At 41.2% G+C, this 24,382-nt stretch overlaps 1 protein-coding gene across 6 annotated transcripts; it reads left to right on the top strand.

The window, feature by feature from the left end:
- The first annotated feature begins 53 nt into the window (after positions 1-53).
- Positions 54-22,664, top strand: cep295 (centrosomal protein 295). 6 transcript variants are annotated; one of them, XM_057350645.1, is made up of 31 exons: positions 72-1,001; positions 1,491-1,691; positions 1,850-1,974; positions 2,671-2,764; positions 2,846-2,959; positions 3,396-3,536; positions 3,780-3,963; positions 4,792-4,926; positions 5,021-5,239; positions 5,332-5,444; positions 6,128-6,310; positions 6,397-6,464; positions 6,748-6,949; positions 7,137-7,460; positions 8,773-8,899; positions 8,980-9,138; positions 9,484-9,615; positions 9,957-9,985; positions 11,539-11,656; positions 14,824-14,985; positions 15,070-15,186; positions 15,350-15,450; positions 15,530-15,935; positions 16,023-16,109; positions 16,208-16,641; positions 16,750-16,935; positions 17,632-17,689; positions 18,073-18,273; positions 18,373-18,466; positions 20,533-20,632; positions 22,431-22,664. In XM_057350645.1, the coding sequence occupies exons 1-31, from the start codon at positions 882-884 to the stop codon at positions 22,467-22,469; spliced, it is 4,773 nt and encodes a 1,590-aa protein (XP_057206628.1). In that variant the 5' UTR covers positions 72-881; the 3' UTR covers positions 22,470-22,664. The 6 variants fall into 6 exon arrangements, with proteins under 6 accessions (XP_057206629.1, XP_057206628.1, XP_057206627.1 ...); XM_057350644.1 differs by having other exon boundaries at positions 74-1,001; positions 16,026-16,109; positions 18,070-18,273; positions 22,431-22,663; XM_057350643.1 differs by having other exon boundaries at positions 74-1,001; positions 18,070-18,273; positions 18,376-18,466; positions 22,431-22,663.
- Positions 22,665-24,382: the final 1,718 nt, after the last annotated feature.

Genomic DNA, 24,382 nt, shown 5'->3' with positions numbered 1-24,382 from the left:
AGAGGTAACGTTAAGCAAAAACGCTTTAATTCATCTCTAGTCTTTAAGGTGTTTATAACTTAATTTGTTTGTTGTCTTCTCTGAAATTGTTTAAAAAAGCCATTAACATGTTTAAAACAGTATGATAACATTTTCGGATCCCCAGTCTCCATTTATTGTCATTTTATGTTGCTCGCTTTCTGTTCTATGTTCAATAAAAAAATGAAAGCGTGCCTGAACTATAATTGAAACTGATTTGTATACAAATGTATAGGTATGTATTATTAACATAAATCAATAAAAACCTAACTAAACATAAACATAACAAAATGCAAAACTTTAAATAGAGGAAGTGACGGCCATTACCCTGTAAAAGAGGAGGTGACCCCCCATATGTTTATTGTTTTTCAAGAGGAAATTTCTTTACATGTTAACGTTAATTGTTTAAAAGAGGTGAATAGTACAAAGCTACATATTTATATACTTGTTGTTGGAATTTGGTTTCACGGTTTGATTTTTACAGCATTTCTTTTTATTCTTTTTTTTGTTTTAGTTTGTTTATGTAATATATGTGGGAATTTATGGTATACAATTCACTACAGATTGTGGAGGATGAATGTTGTTATTGTCTTTTTGTTGTTAATCATAAATCATAAAAATGATTTAAAAAAAGAAAGAGGAGGTGACGCGTGGATGGTTTAAATACAGGAAGTGACGCACCAATACAGGAAGGGACGCACCGGCGGTAGGTTAGAAAAAGCCGTTTGTTGACATGGAGCCGGTTAAACAAAGCCCTCGTAACAATTTTAGTTTGAACTATAACTCTAGTGACGCCGTGATGCTTGTCACGTGTCGAGCTCTGTGAAGTGTAACGCTCGTCTCCCTGATGTGTGAAAGTGGTGATGTTTGAAGACATGAGGAGGAAATCCAGTAAAGCGAGTCGGTTGCGGCTCAGTCCCAATGAAGAGGCTCAGCTGGTGAAAGAAGAGCTGGACCGGAGGAGGAAACTCCGATTACAGCAGGTCACTTTTACCTTCACTCACTCTCTAACCACGATCAAACACGCCTTCCGTAAGACCTTTTTACTGGACAAACAACATGCACGTGTCTCACACTAGAGATACAATTCAACTCAAATACATGCACCTGAAAGCGAAGCACCTGTATGGCAGTTTATTATGTTGCGTATCCACACTTGCTTATGGTCTAGACTAGAGACTTAATTCATTTTTACATTCAGTGGCAATAAAGATTGTATGCTCTGGTCTTGACCTCATGTATCTAGTGTGACAGGAATAGGCTGAAAATCATTATAAACATAGTATTAAAAAAAAAAAGATATTCCTCATCATTGGCACATGTTATCGATCAGTGTTATCTATCTGTCCAAATGGTAGTCGATTAAAATGTAAACCAGCATTTGATCATTTCTGCCTCTTGCTGAATATAACGCGACGTGATGTATTGTCTGAAATGTTTGCATCACGAGCGTGCTTTCTTTGTGGTGCCAGGTGCGTGAGCAGGAGCGTTACATCGCTCAGCAGGTGCGCAGGCAGGTGCGGGAGAGGAGAGAGACGCACGTGCAGATCCTTGCAGATGCGCTACAGCACGAATGGCAGCAGGAGCGGGCCGACAAACTACAGATCTTAGCCAAAGCCTACGAGGAGAGCCTGCTGTCGGTCGGCCACGCCCACCGCAGCGCACGGGAGAATGTGAGGAGAGAACCACTCAGATGTGCAAGCCCATGTTGTCGCCCAAGCTATATTCACAATATATACAGTTGTGTTTCGTTTCTGTTGTACACAGGCCACACATGATGTAGAGTCTTGGAAAAATTTCCTGTGAGATAAGTTTGTGCGTTTGTCCGTAGGAGTCTGATTTTGAGGCTGGGGCTCGGAGGAGTATGGAGAGGCTGGAGCGTGCGGCAGACAGACACCGGCAGGCGCTCCGAGAGCTCACGGCCCGCAGACACGAGGAGGAGCAGCAGCGCTGTCGGTCTGTACATACACGCGTACACCAGTACATCGTCACCTTGCACCAGAACTGAGCAGCCTACTCGAATATCTTTCAGTGAAAGCAGTGATCGGTCGTGAAAACAGTTATACAACTGTAATAAAGTAATGAGACTAATTAATTGCACAGGATGATTTGTGGTTTTAATGATTAAAAAAGCACTGTAAGATGCTTTGGTTAAAAGCGTCTGTGAAATCTCCAACCCAGATTTGACAGTTGACTAAGACCGCCCAAATGTATACGGAAGTCAGTACTGTCAGTACAATTGCTTTGGAACCTGATGTTCCAAATATGGTAAGAGGCATTACATTTCCGTCACACGCTTGCAGTATTCCACCAATCACTACGCACTGGTGAACTGGCCAATCATAGCACACCTCGCTTTTCAGAGCGATGAGCTTTGTTAAAAATCTGTGCGTTTCAGAGAGGCGGGGCAAAGAGGAGATGCAAACATGCACGGTTTGTGGAAATACAGCGTTTTTCAACCTTAAATGATGTATACACCTTGCAAAACGTGATGAAAATATTTGTTTTAGCCATGTCATGTGATTCCTTTCAAAAGCTGGGAACTACATTTGAGAACTTTGCAAGAAGGACAATAGTTATGTGTGTTTTCTGGAGGCTTATTGCAGTGTTTTGTGCAGAAATGTTGAAATTGTAAATATTGGGGTTTGACAGGCACGTTGAAGCTCGGAAGAAAGCTCTTCTAGAGGAGAAGAAGAGAGCTTTAAGAGTGGCCAGTCTGCCGCCGCCTCCTGCAAACCCCGTGGAGGTACAGCTCTTATCTATTCACCCTGTGGAAAATGTTTTCTGTGTACGTTACATTGTAAAATGAGTGTGTTTGCTGCGTCAGAGCGTTGGGACGAAGGTGCGTCTTCCGCTCAAGTCAGCACCTGCAGAACGCTTTTCTGTCACACACCATCACATGCCAGAAACAGCCGTGGACAGAGAGACAGACACCGAGCAGGTCTGTACATCAGTGAGCTAAACATTGCACTTTTTAATCCAATGTCGGTGTTCCTGTAAATCTGTGGCTTCGACCAGAACAGCAACTGACTATTTAAATATGGCACAATAGGAACGTCTCTTTCAGAAATGTAATTCAGAAAGCTGCTTTTCACCATTGTGCCATAAGAATGTTACCAGTGCCCACTAATGTCTTACAATTGTAATAGACATTTAAATAACAGGCCCCCCTGTTGAGAACCACTGGTTTACGCAAATTTACAGCTCAAGTTACATGTTTATTCCGATCAAAACATTGTGAACACAAAGTGCTTTATGTTCAGTGTGATTTTTACAGTTTTGCACATAAGGAGCGTGTGACAGATACTGTATGTGGAGTTCAGGTTGCTTTGAACATTTATGATGCAGAAGTCAAAGTCATTGTTGTTGTCTCGCAGTTGGATGCTCGACAGGCAGCAGAGGAGGAGGTGCAGCGTTTGGAGGAGGTACAGCGAGAGGAAGCTTGCGCTAGGCTGGAGAAACTGGAGAAGGCGCGACTTCGAGGAAACCACGCTCTTAAGAAAGAACAGGACACACAGGTAGTGCCTCGCTCAGGGAGGATATCTGAGATGCCGATTTCCCCGTAGAAAATTACTATTGGTTAAAAACTGGACATTTATTCATAAATGTAACTCCACAAGACTAGCATTTTTCTTTACTCACAGGATTGTGGGATATCATAGGCAGAGACTGCCCTCATCTGACAGGAGTTGTGAATGTGCATCAGTGCGGTCTGGCTGCAGCCGACGGGAGTGTAATGATCCTGTTGTTTGTTTGTACAGAACCGCACACGGCTGCTGAGTGAACTGGAGCGCCTGCAGCAGGCTGATTTACTGCGCCGCAGACAGGCAGTGAACAACATCCCAGCGCAGATCTTTCAGCCTCTCTACAGACAGGAAGAGGTCCGGGACGAGCAGCAGAGAGATCTCGAGATTGCCTTTCACGACATGTACACAAAAGAGTGCGGTACGTGCTTTAATTCCCTCCAAACACTCACTCGAGTTAGTGCAGAGTATAGAACTAAGTGGGAATGATAGAATACATGGGACCCTAAAGCAGGCTAACACCTGACCACTAATGCCAACATAAACGTCTAGTTTATCCAATGTTTGGGATCTGTCGTGGCAGAAGCTGCACTAAGGTCCAATAGTACTGAAAGAAAGATCAGATAACGCCCGGAACAAGTTTCTGTGACATCAACTTAATGTTTCATCAAAACTATTAAAGTCCCCGTAAACTAGAATTTGCGGTAGTTTTTACTTCCGTATTCTGACATGTCTGAGTGAAACGAAATTTTGAAAGAGAAAAAAATATGGGCGTGGTTTGTTTTTTCACTGCGATTTGATTAGATGTATAAAAAGCCGTTGAATTTTGAAATGGAACTGGAGCAGACTGACAGTTGAAGGGGAGGAGTTAACAGATGCCCTGCCCAGGCCGTCTAATTTGCATCATTTGAGATTGAGAGTCACTACAGGACGGAATTGCATTTTCAGATTTTAACTGAAGATTGTGAATTTTAAAGATAATGACCCACATTGATAAACTATTTACAATAAACGCTGCAATATTACATAAATCAACAACAATTTAATCAACAACAATAAAACGCAAAGATCGATATCATTTCCTAAAGAAAGGGCAGTTTGTGATGCACTATGGTAGGTTTATGGTACAAGTACGATTAGTACAGCTTACATTAGATCAGAAAAAGCTTTTATTTTGTTATTTTGTTTTGTTTCTGAAACTCATTTGATGACACTAGTGAGGCTAAATGCTTTTCTCCCATTTTCTTAGAGGTCCGAGGTGAGCTGGTGCTTCAGCTGGTGCCTGAACCTCTTCCTCAGCCATCTGCTGGTAGTCCTAATGAGGACCTGGATGTGACCCTTGACCCTGACAGGGAGGAGCATTATACAGTCACTGAGACACCGGGTGAGCGATCGGTCTGAGAGCAGTTCTTGTGACATGACCTGCGTTGAGAGAAATGTCATATCTGGAGCTGAACAACGCTTTCATCTTCCTGCAGAGTCATCTGGACCTTCAGGAGACCCTGATAGACGAGCTCTGAGACGACTGCTCGACCGCATCAGAGATGGAAGAGATCGGGCCCGGCAGGGACAGAGCACTGCTGTGGAAGCGACGTCAGCTGAAGGTGATGATGTTGCAGATGTTTCCAGTATTGAAACGGGAACTTTAGGCAGCCGGGAAGGAGAGGATGCAGGCAGCGTAACCGAAAGCGAGGCGGGTACGTCTCGTTTCCCTCACTCTCTGTCAAAACTCTTTCAGAACAAACGTTTTTGAGAAGCAAGTGGATTTCTCTCTTCGTTGTCTTCTCAGTTTCTGAGGTCAGCGATGAACCCGTAGTAGAAGGAATGATCCCCCTGGCAGAGGATGTGACGCCCGTGTCAGGCGAGAGCGAGAAGAGGGAATGCATTGACCAGCCAACAGATGTGAGTGAGCTCACAAACACAGCTTAATGGGCGATTCGCATTTCGTGTCTTTTGCATGCTCAAGTTCGTAAATATAGATATGCGGCAGGTGCACGCAAATAGGGAGCGAATTTTCTAGGCGCGTCGGCACCGCATCGAGATGGAAATAGTTCAACTTTTCAGAGTGCTGTGCATGCACCGCGGGTCATTTGACTTTCCGCACGGTTTCAAGCCACGGTCACACTTAACTTTTCCCTCCATTGACTTCCATTCATACGGATGCGAATGCGACAGACCGGAAACGCAAGCCCGCCCAACGATATTTCGCTGCGTAGAAAAGTTCAAGTTTGGTGAACTCTGACCCGCGAATTTGCGTCACATGAGTGCGTGAGACCAATAGAAGATCAAAACCTCACAGCGTGACCTCTCGGTACAGAAATGTATAAAATGGTATACCACCGTCCGAACGATCTTCGCATGCTCAAAGTCAAGTCTGACTGCGGCTTTAGACGCGAAATGTGAATCGACCCCAAAGGGATGGTTCCCCCCCAAAATCTGTCATCTGTCACCCTCGTTTGTTTGTGACTCTTCTGTGGAACACAGATCTTTTGAGAAATGTGCTTTTAAACCTCCATTGTATGGACAGTCAAAGTGAGGTCATGTTGTTTGGTTATCAGAGGTTTATTATCTCTGTATTATCACAGGAGGCGGTGCTCTTGAGACAACAGCAGGAGCAACTGGTATTACTGGAAGAACTGGAAGAGAAACAACGAGAGCTCGAGTGGCACTTAAAAGAGGCTCAGCAGGAGAGACAGATGCTGGAAGATGCTGCACTGGTGCGTTCTGGGATTGAAGAGGTCAGACCTCTTCCTGATCCGGCTCCAGAGGTGTGCATAACCACTAAAACGTCAGTCATGAGTGTGATATTTCAGTCCTGTCATCTGAACTTGCTTTTCTTTGTTGTTTGATGAAGGTTACAGCAGGGGATACACATACTCGGAGACTCCATCAGTACCAACAGCGTCTCCTGGAACAGAACAGGTCTGTACGGGACGTCTTTGTGGTCTGTAATTAATACAAATGAAGATAAACTTACTGAATTCAGTTTGATAATGTGACTTGAAGAACCTCTACGTATTTATTTCCAAGATGACCCTTCCTGGGTAGGAAAAAAGAGGTGCGTCTATCTCATTTGACTCGCGTTCTAGGCATCGTTTCAGTTGGTGCGCAGCTGTGCAATATGTAGACAAGTCGCTCTTATTTTGAAACGAGACGTTACCCTCAAGTTTTTTGGCACTGTGAGATGTTTTTGCTTTTTAAACAGGCGTCATAAAAAGTGTGTTGAGGACGCCCAACGCCGATTAGAGGAGTATCAACATACTCTGAAATTACGTCATGCCATTGGTATCGGCACAGCAGCACAAACACTACAGCCGTCTTCTGTTTGCCCTCTACATCCTCCCAACATCAGGACACCTGTTCACCAGTCATCCCTCGAAAGAGATGCTATCCAAACTCATTCACAGGTTAGTCATTAATCAGAGACATTTTGAGATTTACCGCTCATTTGTGTTATTTAATAGCAAATGCAATTTCATGTTGTCACATGAAAAGATATAATAAAATATTTACAAAAATGTGAGTGGTGTACTCACCTCTGTGAGATACTGTACTTATGCATGTCTCAGATGTTTTGATTGTGTTTGTTTTCAGCAGGATTTGATCAGCCCAGGGGAACCTGCGTCTTTTGATGTTATCATTAACCCATCAGTCCTCCAGTCTCGAGTGTCTGTACAGTGGTCTGAAGACAGGAGTCCTGAAGAGACGTCTCATGATGCTCGTGTAGAAGTCGGTGTTTCTGAACGTGAGCAGGTTCCTCTTCCTCCTCCCTCTGTTGTTCTAGAGCTTCTGCGCAGCCGGCAGCATCGAGCCGCACATGCAGAGGTCTGTGACACATCAATGCCGTCCTTCAATGCTGCCAACGCAGTCCAGACGCCAGCACGGACTGAGAAGGGGGCGGAGCCAGCCAGAGAACACGTAAGACGGCATTGCATTTGTTTGCATGCTGTGAAATCGATTAAAATGAAAACTAAAAAGTGCAAAAAAAATTTGTCAATTGTTATTTGAATTTATTATAAACCTTTACTAGTATTTGCTGCAAGTTTTTGTTTTCAGAGGAAGTAGATTAAAATAAGAAACTAGTGTTTTATTTTTTTCCACACAAATCCCTGCGATTTTTTAATGCAAAAATTGAATAAGGCCGTGTTCACACTTGACTTCTTTTTTTGAAGCTGCTAGCGTCTGTTTTACATTATAATCCTATGGAGTAAACCGTTTTCAAAAGTCCTGAGTGCTTTTTTAAACGCCAGCGTCTTTTTCTGCAGCTCAGAGCGTCTTTTGAGGTTGGAAAAAAATTCAACTTTTCTAGAAAAAAAAACGCCGTACATCAAGCACCCTTTTCACAACTAGCCAATGACAGAGACCTGTCGTTTCCATAACAGCATGCGAGGAATGTGATTGTTTGAGAAGGCTTAAGCTCGAAAAAATAAAATGGTGGCCAACACACCTGTTGGAGCATAGTTTTGTATAAATGTAAGTTTCATTTTCACTTTCAATAACTTCTGATTGCATTTCTACTAGTGAGAAATTAGTATTGTAGTTTTTAAATATGCGATTGCTTATTGCAAAGACGCTCTCTGTTTATAATTCAAATAGAATTCCGTTACGCTGCCTATGACGCCTGTCTCTCTAAGCTGCCTTCGTGCACAAATGCTATCTTTGAACATTGCTGGCTGCTATTTGTAAGCGGGGTTTTTTTTACATACTAATAATGTGCCATTGTCAACTTTTTCTAATCAAAAAAAGTCAAATGTGAACCCAGCCTAAAGCCAAGTAAATATATATTTTTTATAAATATAGATGGTTTCAAAGCGACAACATAAACAAACGTTACTGCGCATGCGCGCGTTCGTGGACTGCCCTTAACTTCCGGTACACATTCGCAAGCATATACAGGATACAGAGAAGAACCGTTACCTGGCCAAACTTGTCTCTCCAATATTTTGAATTTAGACTGTGATACCATGCTCAGCCGCTAGATGTCAATGTACCCTATGGTTTCTTTAAATGCGACCAAACTACAGGACCCATTCAACAAATCGTTTATTTAATACACTTATCATACAATAAAACAATATATACATTAATATTAACATAAATAAAATATAAATAGTTATAATATTAGACACTAGCCAAACACAGACCGGAGGTTAACTGCAGTCAAGGCGTGTTCGTGTCTGATGAAACTGTATATATAACTCATCTAACGGTTATTTGTTTCGTGTTCAAGGATCGCGGGATGAGCTCTGCCGAGGAGTTCACTCTTATGAACACACTGCTGAAAGCAATTGAGGAGTCCAGCAGCCACGCCGAACCCCCCCGCCAGAGACCTTCCCTTCCGCTGCCGGTCTCAAACGGTACAGGATTCATTACACAGGAGTCAGGACGTTCACAGTCAGACACGAGCTTACTCGGCTGATATTTTTTAACCTTGTAGAATGCGCATATGAGCAGCAGGTCCGAGTAAATCGAGGGAAAGTGAAGCCACCCGTGTCCCGTCCATCTGCCCGTGTGGCTTTCTTACAGCAGATGGAGGCTCATGAACTCAGTGCCATACAGGAGGTGGACACTCCTGTCAACATGAGCCTTGATGCAGGTACACAACACATCGCAACAAGATCATAACTAATGCCGTTAGGCAGGTCATCCCGTGATGCTCAGAGCTCCACATTTGATAAATAAAACCTTTTTGTGGGCAATTTTTTGAGTGAACATCAAACCCCAATAGTGATTGCTGCCAAGCACATTTCACAGACATCACACCATACAGATCCAGAAGCTTTGACCCGAACTCATCATTGGTTGAAATAGCATGTCAAAAGTTTTTTCCTGTGATAAAAACTTCTTGATGTTCACTACAGGGGGTCTTTAAAGTGTTTTGTTCCAATGGTTTAAGCTGCTGTTTTAAGATCTCGCTCTGTTATGTGATTGGCTCTTGCAGAGGTCAGCGAGTCGTGCAGTGTGTCTCTGCCTGCTGTTGTTTCTGATGGCAGTGTGAGTGAGAGGTCACAGGTCATGGGCAGACTAAGCCGAATGTCCTGGAGAGAAGCTCTTCTCATCCACTCAAACACAAGTAAGAGACACATCTGTTAGCATGCAGATGCATCGTGTGCAATACACTGACATACATCAAACAACCATTGAAACTCTTCAAGTTTAAATGAAGGATTTTATTTTTGGTTGAACAAAATAACATGGCATGTTTAGGTAACGCATTGCCTTTTATCCACCTCATGATAGAATAAGATTACATTTTTTTATTGCAAAACACTTTTGTGATGTGTCATTATCATGATGGGTTGTATTTTGGTGTCATTATTATTGTGGATTGTATTTTGACAGCATTAAATGTTACTGCATCTGTGCTTTGTGTTAGCCAGTTTTTTTTTCTTTTTGTCCTGTTGACCAACCCAGGTGCTTCCAGCATTAACCAGCAGCCAGAGGTAAGACTCCTTAAACCCGAACTGATCAACTGACCTGTCTAACCTACAGATGGTGTAAAGCTCTTCTGAGATCCACTGGTGATGGATCAATGATGAAAGCTAGCCAAATCTGAGGGTGATGCCTCTAGCCACACCTTTGATTGTGTGTGAGAAGCTGTGTGATTGCGCACGCGCGCACGTGTGTTTGTGTGCCTGAGCGATGATGATAGTGTTTAGTGCTTGAAGTGCATGTTAAACTAGCATGCAGTTAAATGAAGGTCTCTACACTTGATCTGAGCTCAAGTGATGATGATGATGGTGGTGGTGTAGTGTGCGTGAGTGTTTGCGTGTGTGTGCCTGAGCAATGATGAAAATGTTTAGTTCCTGAAGTGCATGCTAAACTAGCATGCAGATAAATGAAGGTCTCTACACTTGAACTGAGCTCAGGTGATGATGGAGGTGGTGTAGTGTGCGTGAGTGTTTGCGTGCGTGAGTGTTTGCGTGCGTGAGTGTTTGCGTGCGTGAGTGTTTGCGTGCGTGTGTGTTTGCGTGCGTGCGTGTTTGCGTGTGTGTTTGCGTGCGTGTGTTTGCATGCGTATGTGTTTGCGTGTGTTCGCCTGAGCAATGATGAAAATGTTTAGTTTCTGAAGTGCATGCTAAACTAGCATGCAGATAAATGAAGGTCTCTACACTTGAACTGAGCTCAGGTGATGATGATGATGATGGTGGTGATAGTGTGCGTGAGTGTTTGTGTGCGTATGTGTGTGTGTACCTGAGCAATGATGAAAGTGTTTAGTTCCTGAAGTGCATGCTAAACTAGCATGCAGATAAATGAAGGTCTCTACACTTGAACTGAGCTCAGGTGATGATGATGGTGGTGGTGTAGTGTGCATTAGTGTTTGCGTGTGCGTGAGTGTTTGTGTGCGTATGTGTGTGTGTGTACCTGAGCAATGATGAAAGTGTTTAGTTCCTGAAGTGCATGCTAAACTAGCATGCAGATAAATGAAGGTCTCTACACTTGAACTGAGCTCAGGTGATGATGATGGTGGTGGTGTAGTGTGCATTAGTGTTTGCGTGTGCGTGAGTGTTTGTGTGCGTGCGTGCGTGTTTGCGTGTGTGTGCCTGAGCAATGATGAAAATGTTTAGTTCCTGAAGTGCATGTTAAACTAGCATGCAGATAAATGAAGGTCTCTACACTTGAACTGAGCTCAGGTGATGATGATGATGGTGGTGATAGTGTGCGTGTGTTTGCGTGCGTATGTGTGTGTGTAACTGAGCAATGATGAAAGTGCTTAGTTCCTGAAGTGCATGCTAAACTAGCATGCAGATAAATGAAGCTCTACACTTGGAACTGAGGTCAGGTGATGATGATTATGGTGCGTGTGCGCGTGCGCATGCATGTGTGCACCTGAGCAATGATGAAAGTGTTTAGTTCCTGAAGTGCATGCTAAATTAGCATGCAGATAAATGAAGGTCTCTACACTTGAACTGAGCTCAGGTGATGATGATGATGGGTGCGTGCGTACTTCATAAAGGACACTGGGTTCATGAGTTTTCTGTTTATTTACTGTCAGTTTGGTGTGAATGCGACACCTGATCGATCATCTGTGGATGGAGAATGTCTATCATCCACTACAGTCTCAACAGGCAGCTTCTCCACTAGTGAACATGAACCCAACTGCACTATTACAGGTACATTAATGCATTTATTGTCCCTTTCATGTTTTGTCGTAAGTGTCACTTCTAGGGATGTAACGATTCACTCAGCTCGCGATTCAAGCTACTGATCTCACAATACGATTTTTTCACGTTTTTTTTTTTTACAAAATAAGTTGAGACAAATTATAGATGAACAACTGGCCTTTCCTGAGTTCTCAAACATTGTATGTTTGTACATTTCTTTGTATAATACAAATATATTTTATTTCAAATAACAAAACTAAATTGCAATTTTAAAACAAATTCCAAATCAAATAAAAACAAGTGATACAAAAGTCTCTTTAATATAAACAAACTAAGAGCACTTTTCCACCATCGTGCCAAACCGTTCTAAGCACGGTCACAGTTATGTTTCCACGTGAGCCTTGTGTACGATTACAAACTGATCTCGGCTTGGAATCGTGCTAATAGAATGCTTGCAGACATGTTATAGCTCAGTCTCCTGTTACCAAGGCAGCGTGTGTCGCATTTGTGTTTACATTCTAGATTTCCGTTACCAGCCCTGTGGTTGAAAATGAAACATTTACGTACCGGCTGGCATGGATCGGCACCGAGTGGAATGATTAAGCAACGTGAACTGGAGATGCACCGATTGCAATTTTCTTTGCCGATTCCAATTTCCGATTTTATTACAAGTGAAACCTGCCGATTTCCGATTTTTGCCGATTCCGATTTTCTATCCACAAACTATAATTGACAGTATACTGTATATAAAACCATATTAACTTTTCTTCAATACACATTTTTTTATTTTCATTGAATAAATGATTGAACATTACAATTTCCACAAATTTCCCTAAATGCAGTTCTCCAAGCTGCATTAAATTACAGAATCTTCTCTTTCCCAAACAATTCTTAAATTGAAGAACTCTGTGACTGAAAAGAAGTACAAATAATAAAATATAACTAAACATGTCACTTAATTTACCTTTTTCATTTTTGTATTCATCTCACAAAAGTCTAAGATAACAATAAAATACTTCAACTTTATTCTCATCTGTTTCCGTTTATGAAACTAACATTGCTTTATTTCATTTTTTCTGAAATGTAAAATAAATTGTCTTTATCTTGTGTCTGTATTAAAAGAAATGGGTTGATTTTTGCTGCAACTTCAATAAAAAAGTTAAAAAATCTTATGAGTGAATTCTACTCTAAAGATGTATATGTATTTGCAGTTTTTTGTGTTCGTAAAGAACTCAATCAGATATATATCACATACAGGTGCTGGTCATATAATTAGAATATCATCAAAAAGTTGATTTATTTCACTAATTCGTTCAAAAAGTGAAACTTGTATATTATATTCATTCATTACACACAGACTGATATATTTCAAATGTTTATTTCTTTTAATTTGATGATTATAACTGACAACTAATGAAAATCCCAAATTCAGTATCTCAGAAAATTAGAATATTACTTAAGACCAATACAAACTTGAAAGGATTTTTAGAAATCTTGGCCAACTGAAAAGTATGAACATGAAAAGTATGAGCATGTACAGCACTCAATACTTAGTTGGGGCTCCTTTTGCCTGAATTACTGCAGCAATGCGGCGTGGCATGGAGTCGATCAGTCTGTGGCACTGCTCAGGTGTTATGAGAGCCCAGGTTGCTCTGATAGTGGCCTTCAGCTCTTCTGCATTGTTGGGTCTGGCATATCGCATCTTCCTCTTCACAATACCCCATAGATTTTCTATGGGGTTAAGGTCAGGCGAGTTTGCTGGCCAATTAAGAACAGGGATACCATGGTCCTTAAGCCAGGTACTGGTAGCTTTGGCACTGTGTGCAGGTGCCAAGTCCTGTTGGAAAATGAAAGAAATAAACATTTGAAATATATCAGTCTGTGCGTAATGAATGAATATAATATACAAGTTTCACTTTTTCAATGGAATTAGTGAAATAAATCAACTTTTTGATGATATTCTAATTATGTGACCAGCACCTGTATATTGGTTGATTTATTCATTTTTTTTATATTTTGGATTTTTAAAAACAAGTAGAAGTCGTGTTGAATGTCATTTTACCTAGGTGAAATGACCACAGTTTTTACGTAAGACAAGGAATCAGGTTGAATGGAATTTACGTTTGTTTAACACCGAGTTAACGACTTCAACTTCGAGTTTAGCATGTGTCAGAGTTTAGCATGACGCTAATAGCATCACTGTTGGCATACATACCCCATGTAGGCGGAGCAGCGAGAGATGAACTACAGTGCTCCTTTTTGTCTGTACAGTACATGATGCGTGTGCACGCGCGTGCAGTCAGCGGATATGAAAGATGCGCGTCAGTCAGCAGAGACTCGCGGTCCGGTGGACCCACATGCGAGTATAAACGAGCCGTGAAAGACAGGCTGTGCGCGCGCACGTTTACATATTTACTTGCGGCTTTGAGTGTACTGACGGCTGTGACGTTTTTGCCCGCATCACGGGAAACAGAAGATCGGCTTGGAATCGGCGAGACGTGAGACTGACCGGCCGGTCACCGGTCGGGCCGATCATACGAAAAACCGGCCGATTCCGATCTCTTGCCGGTCAATCGGTGCACCTCTAACGTGAACGATTCGGCACGGTGGTGGAAAAGCATTCTAAGACTGTCTGTGCTTTTCCTAACTTGGATTTTTTTTACATAAAGAATTATCAGCTTATCCACGTTTTACCATGTTTGCGGTAAACACAGCGGCCCCTGCTGTTCTAAACATGTATTGCGAATCATGTAACGTCTTAACCGACTTCAATCATCACATTATAATCGATTTTCAACCAGCTCATGGTGAATCGTTACATCCCTAGTTACTTCACTGGAAAGTTCAATTGAATTTGCTCACGCGCATTCAAGAAGTGAGTGGCACTCAAATTGTTTCTTCAGAAGAACAGTAAAGAAGATTTTAAGCTAAAACCATAGTACTTGGTACATGGCGGGCATGCCTTTGAAAGTTCAAAAAGCAGATAGTGGCATTACAAAAGTAATCCTGCGGCTCGTGATGATACGCTAATACTTTGAGTTCGTAGAAATCCACAATCTTGAAATACTCTAAAACCCATGTGGCATTGAAACCTCTGGACATGCTTTTTAATGACCAGACCCTTCATCACAGGAATGTCGTTTAACCAAAGTGACCCTCTCTCTCTTTATTCTCAGACTCACACATTGAGCCGGTTGGAAAGGAGAACTGGGTGTTCCAGCAATCACCCAAATCCACTTCCTGTCAGTCACCGGCAATGAGAGCTTCAGTACAGCAGATCATAGATAAATACACAAAAGATATGGACGCTTCATTGAGAACTGGCAGTGTGCACACAGGTGAGTGCCATACTAAGTTAGCACAGATATTTCCAGAGATCATGCGCACGCCTGCTCACTAACCTGTGGTCTGTTTGGATGCAGGGGTCAACATCAGTTCTGTGTCTTGGTCCAGTGTCCTTCAGCAGGATCTATCACACTATGAAGACATGTGTGAGCGCCGGAGCTCTGCTGTAGATCTATCTAACGCTGAGCTCACAGGTGAGGTCGTTTTCTTAAAACTTTTTTTATTTAATAGCAACCAGTCTTGTATTTACTGGTAAACCGAAGAGAATACAATCATATAGTCTGCATCCATAACACCCCATCTGTCTCATACTCTGTTGAGATGTCCATTTCAGCACTTTCATCATTATTATTTCAGGTGACTTCTTACCTTTGCAGCCTCATCCAGACATCGACGACTCCTCCTCATCATCTTCATCTAGAGATCTAGTGAGAAATGAACAGGGTAGCCGAATGCAGGTACTTTAACGTGCGTGCGAGCTTTGCATTGGTAATTCATTGCCTGTCTCCATGGTAATCCATTTGCTCATGCTTTCAGGGGTGGAACGAGGCGGTAAACCGAATCATCGAACGCTTCTCCGGTCAGTTATGGTCTAATCGAGGTCGGTTGACTGGAGAACCATCCTCCATGTCTAAAGACCAGGTGCAAGCCTCTGATTTTAGCCAATCAAAGACGACTTCAGTCACGAGCGTGTTGCAGACGTCCATTGGCCCTCAAAGCCTTCCGAGTGAAATCTCCCGTAACTCCGCCTCCCCTCAGGCAGATGAAAGCAATGCGACTTCAAGCGTCGTAGATCAAATGGCCACCCGTGGGCACTCTGAAGGTTGCGAGTCGGTTTTAAGCCAGCTGATTGGCCGAGCGTCAGATATCACTTCATCTCAGGTACTCGACGAAAGTAACGCCCCTGCTGGTGGTTTGAGGGAAATGACCCTTCAACAGACAGGTGTGAAGCATAGACAGGACAATCGTTTGTGACAGTGGTGTCGCTGCGTTGCCCTCACTCGTCTTTCTCTTACTTTGTCTCCGTCAGTAGGTGCAGGAGATTCGAGTCTCGGTTCGGACATGGGCATGTCAGAGATAAGTTCAGCTGGCCTACAGCGTTCCGAGGCATCAAACGGTGAGAGAACTCAGAAGAACTGCGCCTGTGCATAGATATTATAACTTAGCAATAGCAAATTTTCCTGTTCACGTCTCTTTATGTCGGTTGTTTTGTAGACGATACTTCGGATTGCTTTCTTTCTCTGCCCACTGAGGTCACACACAATGAAAGTCTGGAGTGTTCACTGCCTGCTTGCATCGCCATCGTAAAGGAAACGTCTCGGACGAATATAAGCACCTGCCCACCTGATACTTCTGCTTCTGACTGCCTGGAGCCAACGGACGCTTCACTTCCATCGTTCGCTTTTGACGCATCGCTCAATCAGCTCAGAGCAGACACGCTGATTCAGTCCAAGTCAGACCTGCACATTTCAATGGAGCAGCTCTCTCTTACATGTGATTCCCTCTGTGAAACGGATATAGTGGCTCCGCCCACTGCTTCAGATGTGAGCCGCATGCGATCCTCCCCCTGTGCACAGGATGAAAAGTGTAACCTCGTGTCTCACTCGGCTGTCGAAAACACACTGGACAAGTTATTGGATAGAGTCCAGGTGAGGTCTCGCTCGTGTGTTTTGCTACTATTAGGATGTGTCTATGTACGCGACTATAGAAACCGGTGTTCACCAGACAATAAACCATGCATTTGTTGTTGTTCTCAGGAGTTGGGCGATGTAAAGGGCATTCTTGAAGAATCTACCATCTCATTCGTCAGTTTACCAGAGTCAACATTACAAGATCCTGACATCACTGGATTAGAGGAACAGACGGAGAGTGTGTCAGAAGCTAAACCTGGCAATGAATCGTTAGAAGAGAAGGAAATGCTGGAGGAATCTGATCTCAGTGAGGTGAGGAGGGGCAGAGGGGACAATTTTAAGAGGTTGCTAATTCATATGAATTCGTACATTTCAGTACGATTTGCTTTGGTGCACATTGCAGTTGGGTTTAGAGGTGGGATATCACTGTTGATTTTTTCCTTATAATCAAATATTTTTCCTATTCACTTCATACAAATTCATATGAAATGGCGCCTCGTAAAATAGTTGCCAGTTAGGGATTGGGTTGAAAGAATGTCTAGATCAGCGCTTCCCAAATGGTGGACTGTGAGGCTGTTTACTATATGCTGTAGTATGCTACAACATGATATTCTGTAGTATATGTACTAGAGCAGTGGTTCTCAACAGGGGGGCCGTGGCCCATAAGGGGGCCTCAAGATGACCAATATTTCAAAATAGATATTTCTGATTATCTGGCCATTTTTATAGTTAATAAACGTTTTTCCAGTTAATATTAAACTCAAAAATATTTGATTGGGTTAGGAATATAGTGCTTTAAAGTATTTTTTTGTATGTATTTGGAGGCCTTTTTCCTGTCTAAAGTTTGGGAAGCTCTGATCAAGATTACAAATCTCATGCTCTGGACAAAGAAGTTTAAATGTAAATTAGTTCAGAGAAATATTTATTTGCTGTTAATGTTTGACATGTGCTGTGTGAAAAACTGTTATATTTCAGTGATTTGTGAAGTTACTCAGTCCTGTGTTTTAGGGCAAAGTGGAGGGCAGCAGTCCATCAAAGCGTCCAGAATCATCCTTCTCTCATAAAGGTTATTCAAAACTTACACACTGTGGGTTCACCTGGTCTGCATTTGCATAGGTACAGAAGAATTGTTATTAAGACGGTTTCATCGGAGACTAGATTAAGTTTGCAGAAAAGTTTTTCTATTAACGATCAATACAAGGTCAAAACAGCTGCTTGACCAAATCCAACATGCATGTTGCTTGCTATTCCAGTTCCTGTATGTTTTGAAAGAACTGTATGTTTATGTGTATGACACACATTTGCCACAGCTTCACACTGGTCATGTTAGTCAGTCTCAGGCTAAGTTTCTTATATCATGACATTATCTGTGGTGGAGATTTTCGAGCAGAACAAGTGTTAATATTGATAGGGGTTGTGTAATGTGAACGTTGATTTGTGTTGCAGTAGTGATGCTGGAGTTTCAGTCTTCATCTCCTCGACAGCAGGAGGCGTTACTAAGGCGACGACATCATCTCGCCCAACGCTCGGCTCTTAGGGCTGCGGATGTCAAGGCTAAAAGGGCAGAGCTGAGGAAAATGTCGGGAGTCGTTCAAAATGTGTCCAAACCCACTTTATCACCAGACCACAGCGTCCAGAAATTCGAAACGGGTAAGAAAAACACATGAAATGGCAATGACATCAGAGATTATTTCGATTTTTTTCCCCCCCGCCCTGGTTGATTTAAAGTTTCCTTCTATACACTGTCAGCAGTTTGTAGATTAAAGACTGTGAGTGAGATCAAGATTTGCATCCCTGAAAAGAGATGTTTGGAGGAGGTGGAGATGTACCAGCGCACTCAAAGGTAAAGCTATTCTGAACATTTCATTTTTTCAGTTTCATAAATTTATATCGTATCGTAAATATTTCCTTTTACACTAAAATTTCACACACTGATAAAAGTCCAGTCTGAAACTTATTTCACCTACCCATTTCTCTTTTCCAAACTAATGGCTGTAATACTGAATCGAAACATAACCGAACCAAATGATAGATCAAGTGTTCACAATATATATACGTCCCTGTTTTTATAAATATGATTTTTATAGATCTATATATCTACAGGTACATCTCAAAAAATTTGAATATCATGAAAAAGGTCAATATTTTTTGCCACTCATTTCAGAAAGTGAAACCCATATATTACTGTATATAGATTCGTTACACATAGAGTGAAATATTTCAAGCTTTTATTTCTTGAAATTTTGATGATTATGGCTTACAGATAGTGTCTATCTCAGAAAATTACATAAGATCAATAAAAAAAGGATGTTTTAAACCGAAATGTCAGGCTTCTGAAAAAGTATGTTCATTTCTATGCACTCAATATTTGGTTGGGTGGACCTTGATTTCCAAATGAAATGCAAAATTTCATCTGAATAGAGGACTTTGGTCCACTTTGTTTTCTGAAGTCCACAGTCAACTCAGCCATCTACCAGGAAATTTTAGAGCACTTCATGCTTCCATCTGCTGACGAGCTTTATGGAGATGCTGATTTTATTTTCCAGCAGGACTTGGCACCTGCCCACACTGCCAAAGGTACCAAAAGCTGGTTCAATGACCATGGTGTTACTGTGCTTGATTGGCCAGCAAATCCGCCTGAGCTGAACCCCATAGAGAATCTATGATGAGGGACACCAGACCCAACAATGCAGATGCTAGGGCTGCACGATACTTTATCGCGATACCACGAATTCCTATTGTAATCGAGCTGGCTGCGATATGCAATGTGTCGATATTTTTTGTAATGCGTAGCTTGTCTGTGAAGCACGTCTCTGGGATCAGTAGGAAATGCTGCTCGATCTAAAAGCAGTGCGAGTTTGAGTCGCTTATAATGTGCATTTGAAAAAGCAACACCCGTCAAACATGATCATTATAAATATACTTTATTATCATAAAAATACCTGATGAGGCTTGAGTAACAGTGATAAAAAGATGTCCATAGGCATTACCTAGATTCTAGAACGTGTTATGGTCTTCTTCTGCAGTGCGCATTTGGAGTTTCTGCACGAGAGCGCCCTCTGGCTTTCAGATGCAGCAGCATTTTCCCGTACTACATTTCTGTTTAAAATATCATTTTTTTATTGATCTTATGTAATATTCTAATTTTCTGAGACACTGAATTTTGGGTTTTCATTATCTGTAAGCCATAATCATCAAAATTTCAAGAAATAAAGGCTTGAAATATTACACTCCAGTGTCAGTAATGCAGCCAGATAAATATCTTTACTGTTCTATGTTAGAAACATCTACGTAAGATGTGTCCCAAATCGTGCACTTATGCAGTATTCAATGCAATTTTGTACTTTAAATTGTTTTGTTTTTTTGCATGCAGTATTTGTTTGATTTCCCCCCTTCTTTTTCATTAATTCCTGCATACTGGGGCCTAGTACACGATTGAACAGTACTGGAATTGCATACAGTTGCATTAACAGGTTAAGTTTGAAAGCTAAACAGAACAGGGTACACAGGACAAAGCAACTTCATGTTATTTAGTATACAGTATCAATGGTGCCCAGCTACAACTCTAGATGCTGCTCAAAATCCTGCCACTTCACTAACATAGACAAATATCATGCAATTTAATGTTAAACCAAGTAATGTACAAACTGACTTCACCCTAGGATGCAAGATAAATTGATTTGTTTGGGAAAAATGGCAAGTCATACAAGAAAGCACACAGCTGGCTGGGTGCAAAATAAAACTCTGGTTGATTGAGCATCAAATTGAAGGGAAATTTCAAAACGTTGGGTATGTCCTTTGACTTGTGTATTTTTAAAAGTGCCTTGGATGTCATTACATAAGACTAGGCCGTCAGATTTAAGGTTCTGGATTTGAAAGTGTAAGCCTTTGACTTGTCTTTGTTTCCAGATTGTACCGTCAGTTAGAAGAAGTCAAACAGAAGAAGGAGCTGCATAGCTGTCAGAAGGCCCATGCCAAAAACCGAGAGAAGGCCAAGGAGTTTCACAGGGTGAGAACAGCAACCAGAAAATGAAAGCTCGTTGAAACGTGAATACAGAGCATGAAATGTCTGGACATGATGTACAAATGATAAAAAAAAATATGTGACCCAGTCTGTTCACTATGATTTAAATTTTTAACATAAGGAACGACGCAGAAGTATAAAAGAAAACCGACACGTAGCCTACGGCGTAGGTCCAACGCACGAGTATAAATTTACCTTAATCTGGATGGCGTAATCAGATTCCAAAAATCAAGTACTCGTAATTAGAGTAAACTACTTTTTAAAATATTCGTAATCCGACTACGTTACTTTTTATGGATTACACATTATTCACAGAATGGTAGTAAGTAGTTTACAGTTTAATGATTAGTGATTTATTTTAAAAAAATATATATAAACATACCTACTTATGTGTTTGTGATTCTTCAAGCTTTTTCCGGCAGAGAGGGAAGGGGTTTGGAATTGCATACAGAGATGCAAAATGGAGCGGCACTCAGCATTTGACTGCTGGATGTATGGACGCTAAGGGTGTGACAAGAAATTTACCTCTCGAGATAAAATGAGATTGGACTCAAGATTGGGTTCACAAGAACACCACACTATTTTAAAGAAATCCTCAATGATGAAATATGTGAAAAAAATAGTCTTTTGTTCAACTGAAAATCACAAAATGCAAAATTTGTGTGTTTTGAAAATCACCTTAAGCCTGGCTTAGAAACTGCAACAGCTGCTGCATTGCAGTGTATTGAAATGTGGCAACAGAAAAAATACCTCTATAATGCATCCCTCAAGTTGTTGCTTTGCAATGTCCATTGTGTACTGTATTTTACATGGTGAACAGGAGCTGCTGCTTCTTGGTTTTTACTGTTAGCTTGAAACCATTGTGTTGCACTACTGCCATCTTCTAGTGATCGTCAACTTCTCTATTTAGTCATATTCTTGCTATAAGTCCTGTTTTTGCTAGATACCAGAATAGGTATTTTCTACCTTGAACTTATGGACATCCTAGAATGTGTCGGAAGACATCCTAGAATGCGTCGGAAGACATATTAGAATGCGTCAGACTTTTATTCTATACATGGAAGCTTGTCCCACTAAATCTACTTTTACGAGCTGCTGCTTCCTCACAAAACTTTTTTTAACAGCTTCCAGAAACAAAACATGACCACCAGTTGACATAATGCCATACTACCACTAGATGTCCCCATGTCACATCAAATACACACATTGTTTACATCAGCTTTCGGTTAAGATCACGTGATGTGCACATTCTCTGGTACGAAAATCTTAATATTATCTTTTAGTGTGTGATGAGTCAGGAGTTTTGTGTCTTTTAGTATAAACATATAACAGCACGTTATATCAGTGTTAGTATTTTGTCCGTACTATAGTTTCAAGTGGTGTTGAGACTCTAGTTAAAAATGGAATATATTTTTTTCCTCTTTGTATCTGTCAAAATGGTACAAAATGATTTTTCAATATTTGTGACATCAAATAAGATTTAAGTCAAAGTAATCTAAATGTAATCAGTTACAAACGTTATCAAAAATGTGTAATCTAAGAGATTATATTACGGACTACAAATGTTATCATATGAATTGTAATCCGTTACTGATCTACCCAGTAATCTACCCAGCTCTGTAATATATATATATATATATTCTGGATGATCTATCATCATACAGCCAAGATAGCATAAGATTCTTTCTTTATGGTTGAACTGCAGGACTGTTTTGCTTCTCCAGGAGCAAGATAAGGCCCTGTCACAGAGTAAGACTTGTGATGTACTTTTTTTCTTTTACAGAAGACGCTGGAAAAGCTGAGGGCTAAACAAAACGGATGAAGTTCTTTTAAACAGATGACACTTGTGTTTTTGACTAAATTTACGCTGGCAGGCACTTTTATTCTGTATGTATTCAATGTATTTTCCGTGTATTTTAAGTAATTTTTTTAATAAATTGCAGTGTCTGTGTCTTAGTACATCAACATAAAACTGAAGTCTCATTTCTCTTATGTGTAGCTCTTCACTTTGTATAGCTTTACAAGAAACACCTTAGAACAAAAGAGACCGAGGGATCGCTTCCATGTAGCCCTGTGATCAGGATAGTAGAAACTTAGACAAAAACAAAACATAACCCTTTCTCCCACTACCTGTCTCTCACTACTGTCTCTAACGCACCTGGAGGAGAGCTAGGGAGGCTCAAGCTTCTCGACGGACCAAAGCAGCAGCAGACTGCCACCTCATTACATCAGTGGGCAGAAGCATGGCTTTCCACCAAGGACCTGCATTCTCATGTTCATAGGGCCGTACCGCGTAGTCAAGGTCATCAGTCCCGTGGTGGTCAAACTCCAGTTATCTCCTGCACTTTGTCAGAGACACCCTGGTTTTCATGGATCCAGGATGAAACCTGTGCTCTGGTTGCCATTTGAATCCTGTTGTGCCAGCCCCTATCCCCCTCGCTTAGTGGACAGTTATCCAGTCTGTACCGTTAAGAGATGTCTGGGGCAGGGGCTATCAGTACCTGGTGGACTGTGAGGGGAAAGGTACGGTCCATTTTGGACCCATCCTTGATCGAAGACGGTTTTGCTGTCTAGGTGTCTGTGTGTTTTGTGGCGTTGAGCACACAGCATTATTTTGAAAGCTTGCCGTATGCTCACCTATTGTCGTATCTCTCCCTCACCTTCTTGTTTACCCGTTAATTATCTTTTAATAGGGCTGCAACAAACGATTATTTTGACGTTTCAATAATCTAATGATTATCACAACTATTCATCGACGAATCGACGATTATTTCAGTGGGTTTTATTGCAGCAGGTTAAAACATTTATTATCCCTACTCAAACGTCTTAATTCAATGTTCACAATTAAAAACAATATCAGTTTACCAGTGTGTTAAACAACTCCAATGATTTAACAACAACAACAAAAAAGAGGGATTAATATTAGGATAAAATGTGAGCCTGGACCACAAAACCATAAGTCATAAGTAGCATGTAGTGATTATTGTAGTAATAGCCAGCAAAACATTGTATGGGTCAAAAAATCATTAGGATATTAAGTAAAGATCATGTTCCATGAATATATTGTCTAAATTTCCTACCGTAAATATATCAAAACTTTATTTTTGTGAGTGGATGCAGCAAAATCGCGAACAAAAATGGCTGGAAACATGCTTACAAACTTCACTTGCTGCTGCCCGCTCTTTGGGAATTACCCACTTAAGTTTGGTATCTATGTTAAGCTTAGAATTTATGCTTTGGGGTTCATCTATTCTCCACAACATCATTACAGCAGTAAGCCAAAAGAAAGCGTTAAAACAAACCTGTTTCTACTTGGCAACGCCCTGCTACAGTGCCTCTGATGGACAACTTTAAAGGCGATTTTCTCAACATTTTAATTTTTTTGCACCCTCAGATTCCAGATTTTCAAATCGTTATATCTCGGACCAAATACTGCCCTATCCTAACAAACCATACAGCAATAGAAAGCTAAGGTTTTGTGGTCCAGCGTCACAAATATTAAGTGGTCCAAGACTAGAACGACAATGTCCATTGTATTCACAGCAGCCAAAACCCAAATAGAAGAATTGTTTTGAATAAACGTAAGGCTCTGTGGCCAGACTCTCAAACAATCTATTAAAAACTTTCTTGACAAGACTGACACTTTACAAGGAAATCTATAGCTTCGAAGAGATTGCATTCTGGGTTGATTGTGGTCACACTTTCTCTTCAAACATGTTTATAGACAGGTTGCAA

The sequence above is a fragment of the Triplophysa rosa genome, linkage group LG14, assembly GCF_024868665.1.
Source record: "Triplophysa rosa linkage group LG14, Trosa_1v2, whole genome shotgun sequence".
NCBI lineage: Eukaryota > Metazoa > Chordata > Actinopteri > Cypriniformes > Nemacheilidae > Triplophysa > Triplophysa rosa.
Note: the sequence above shows the minus strand (reverse complement) of the source record. Positions and strands in the feature narration are given on the sequence as shown.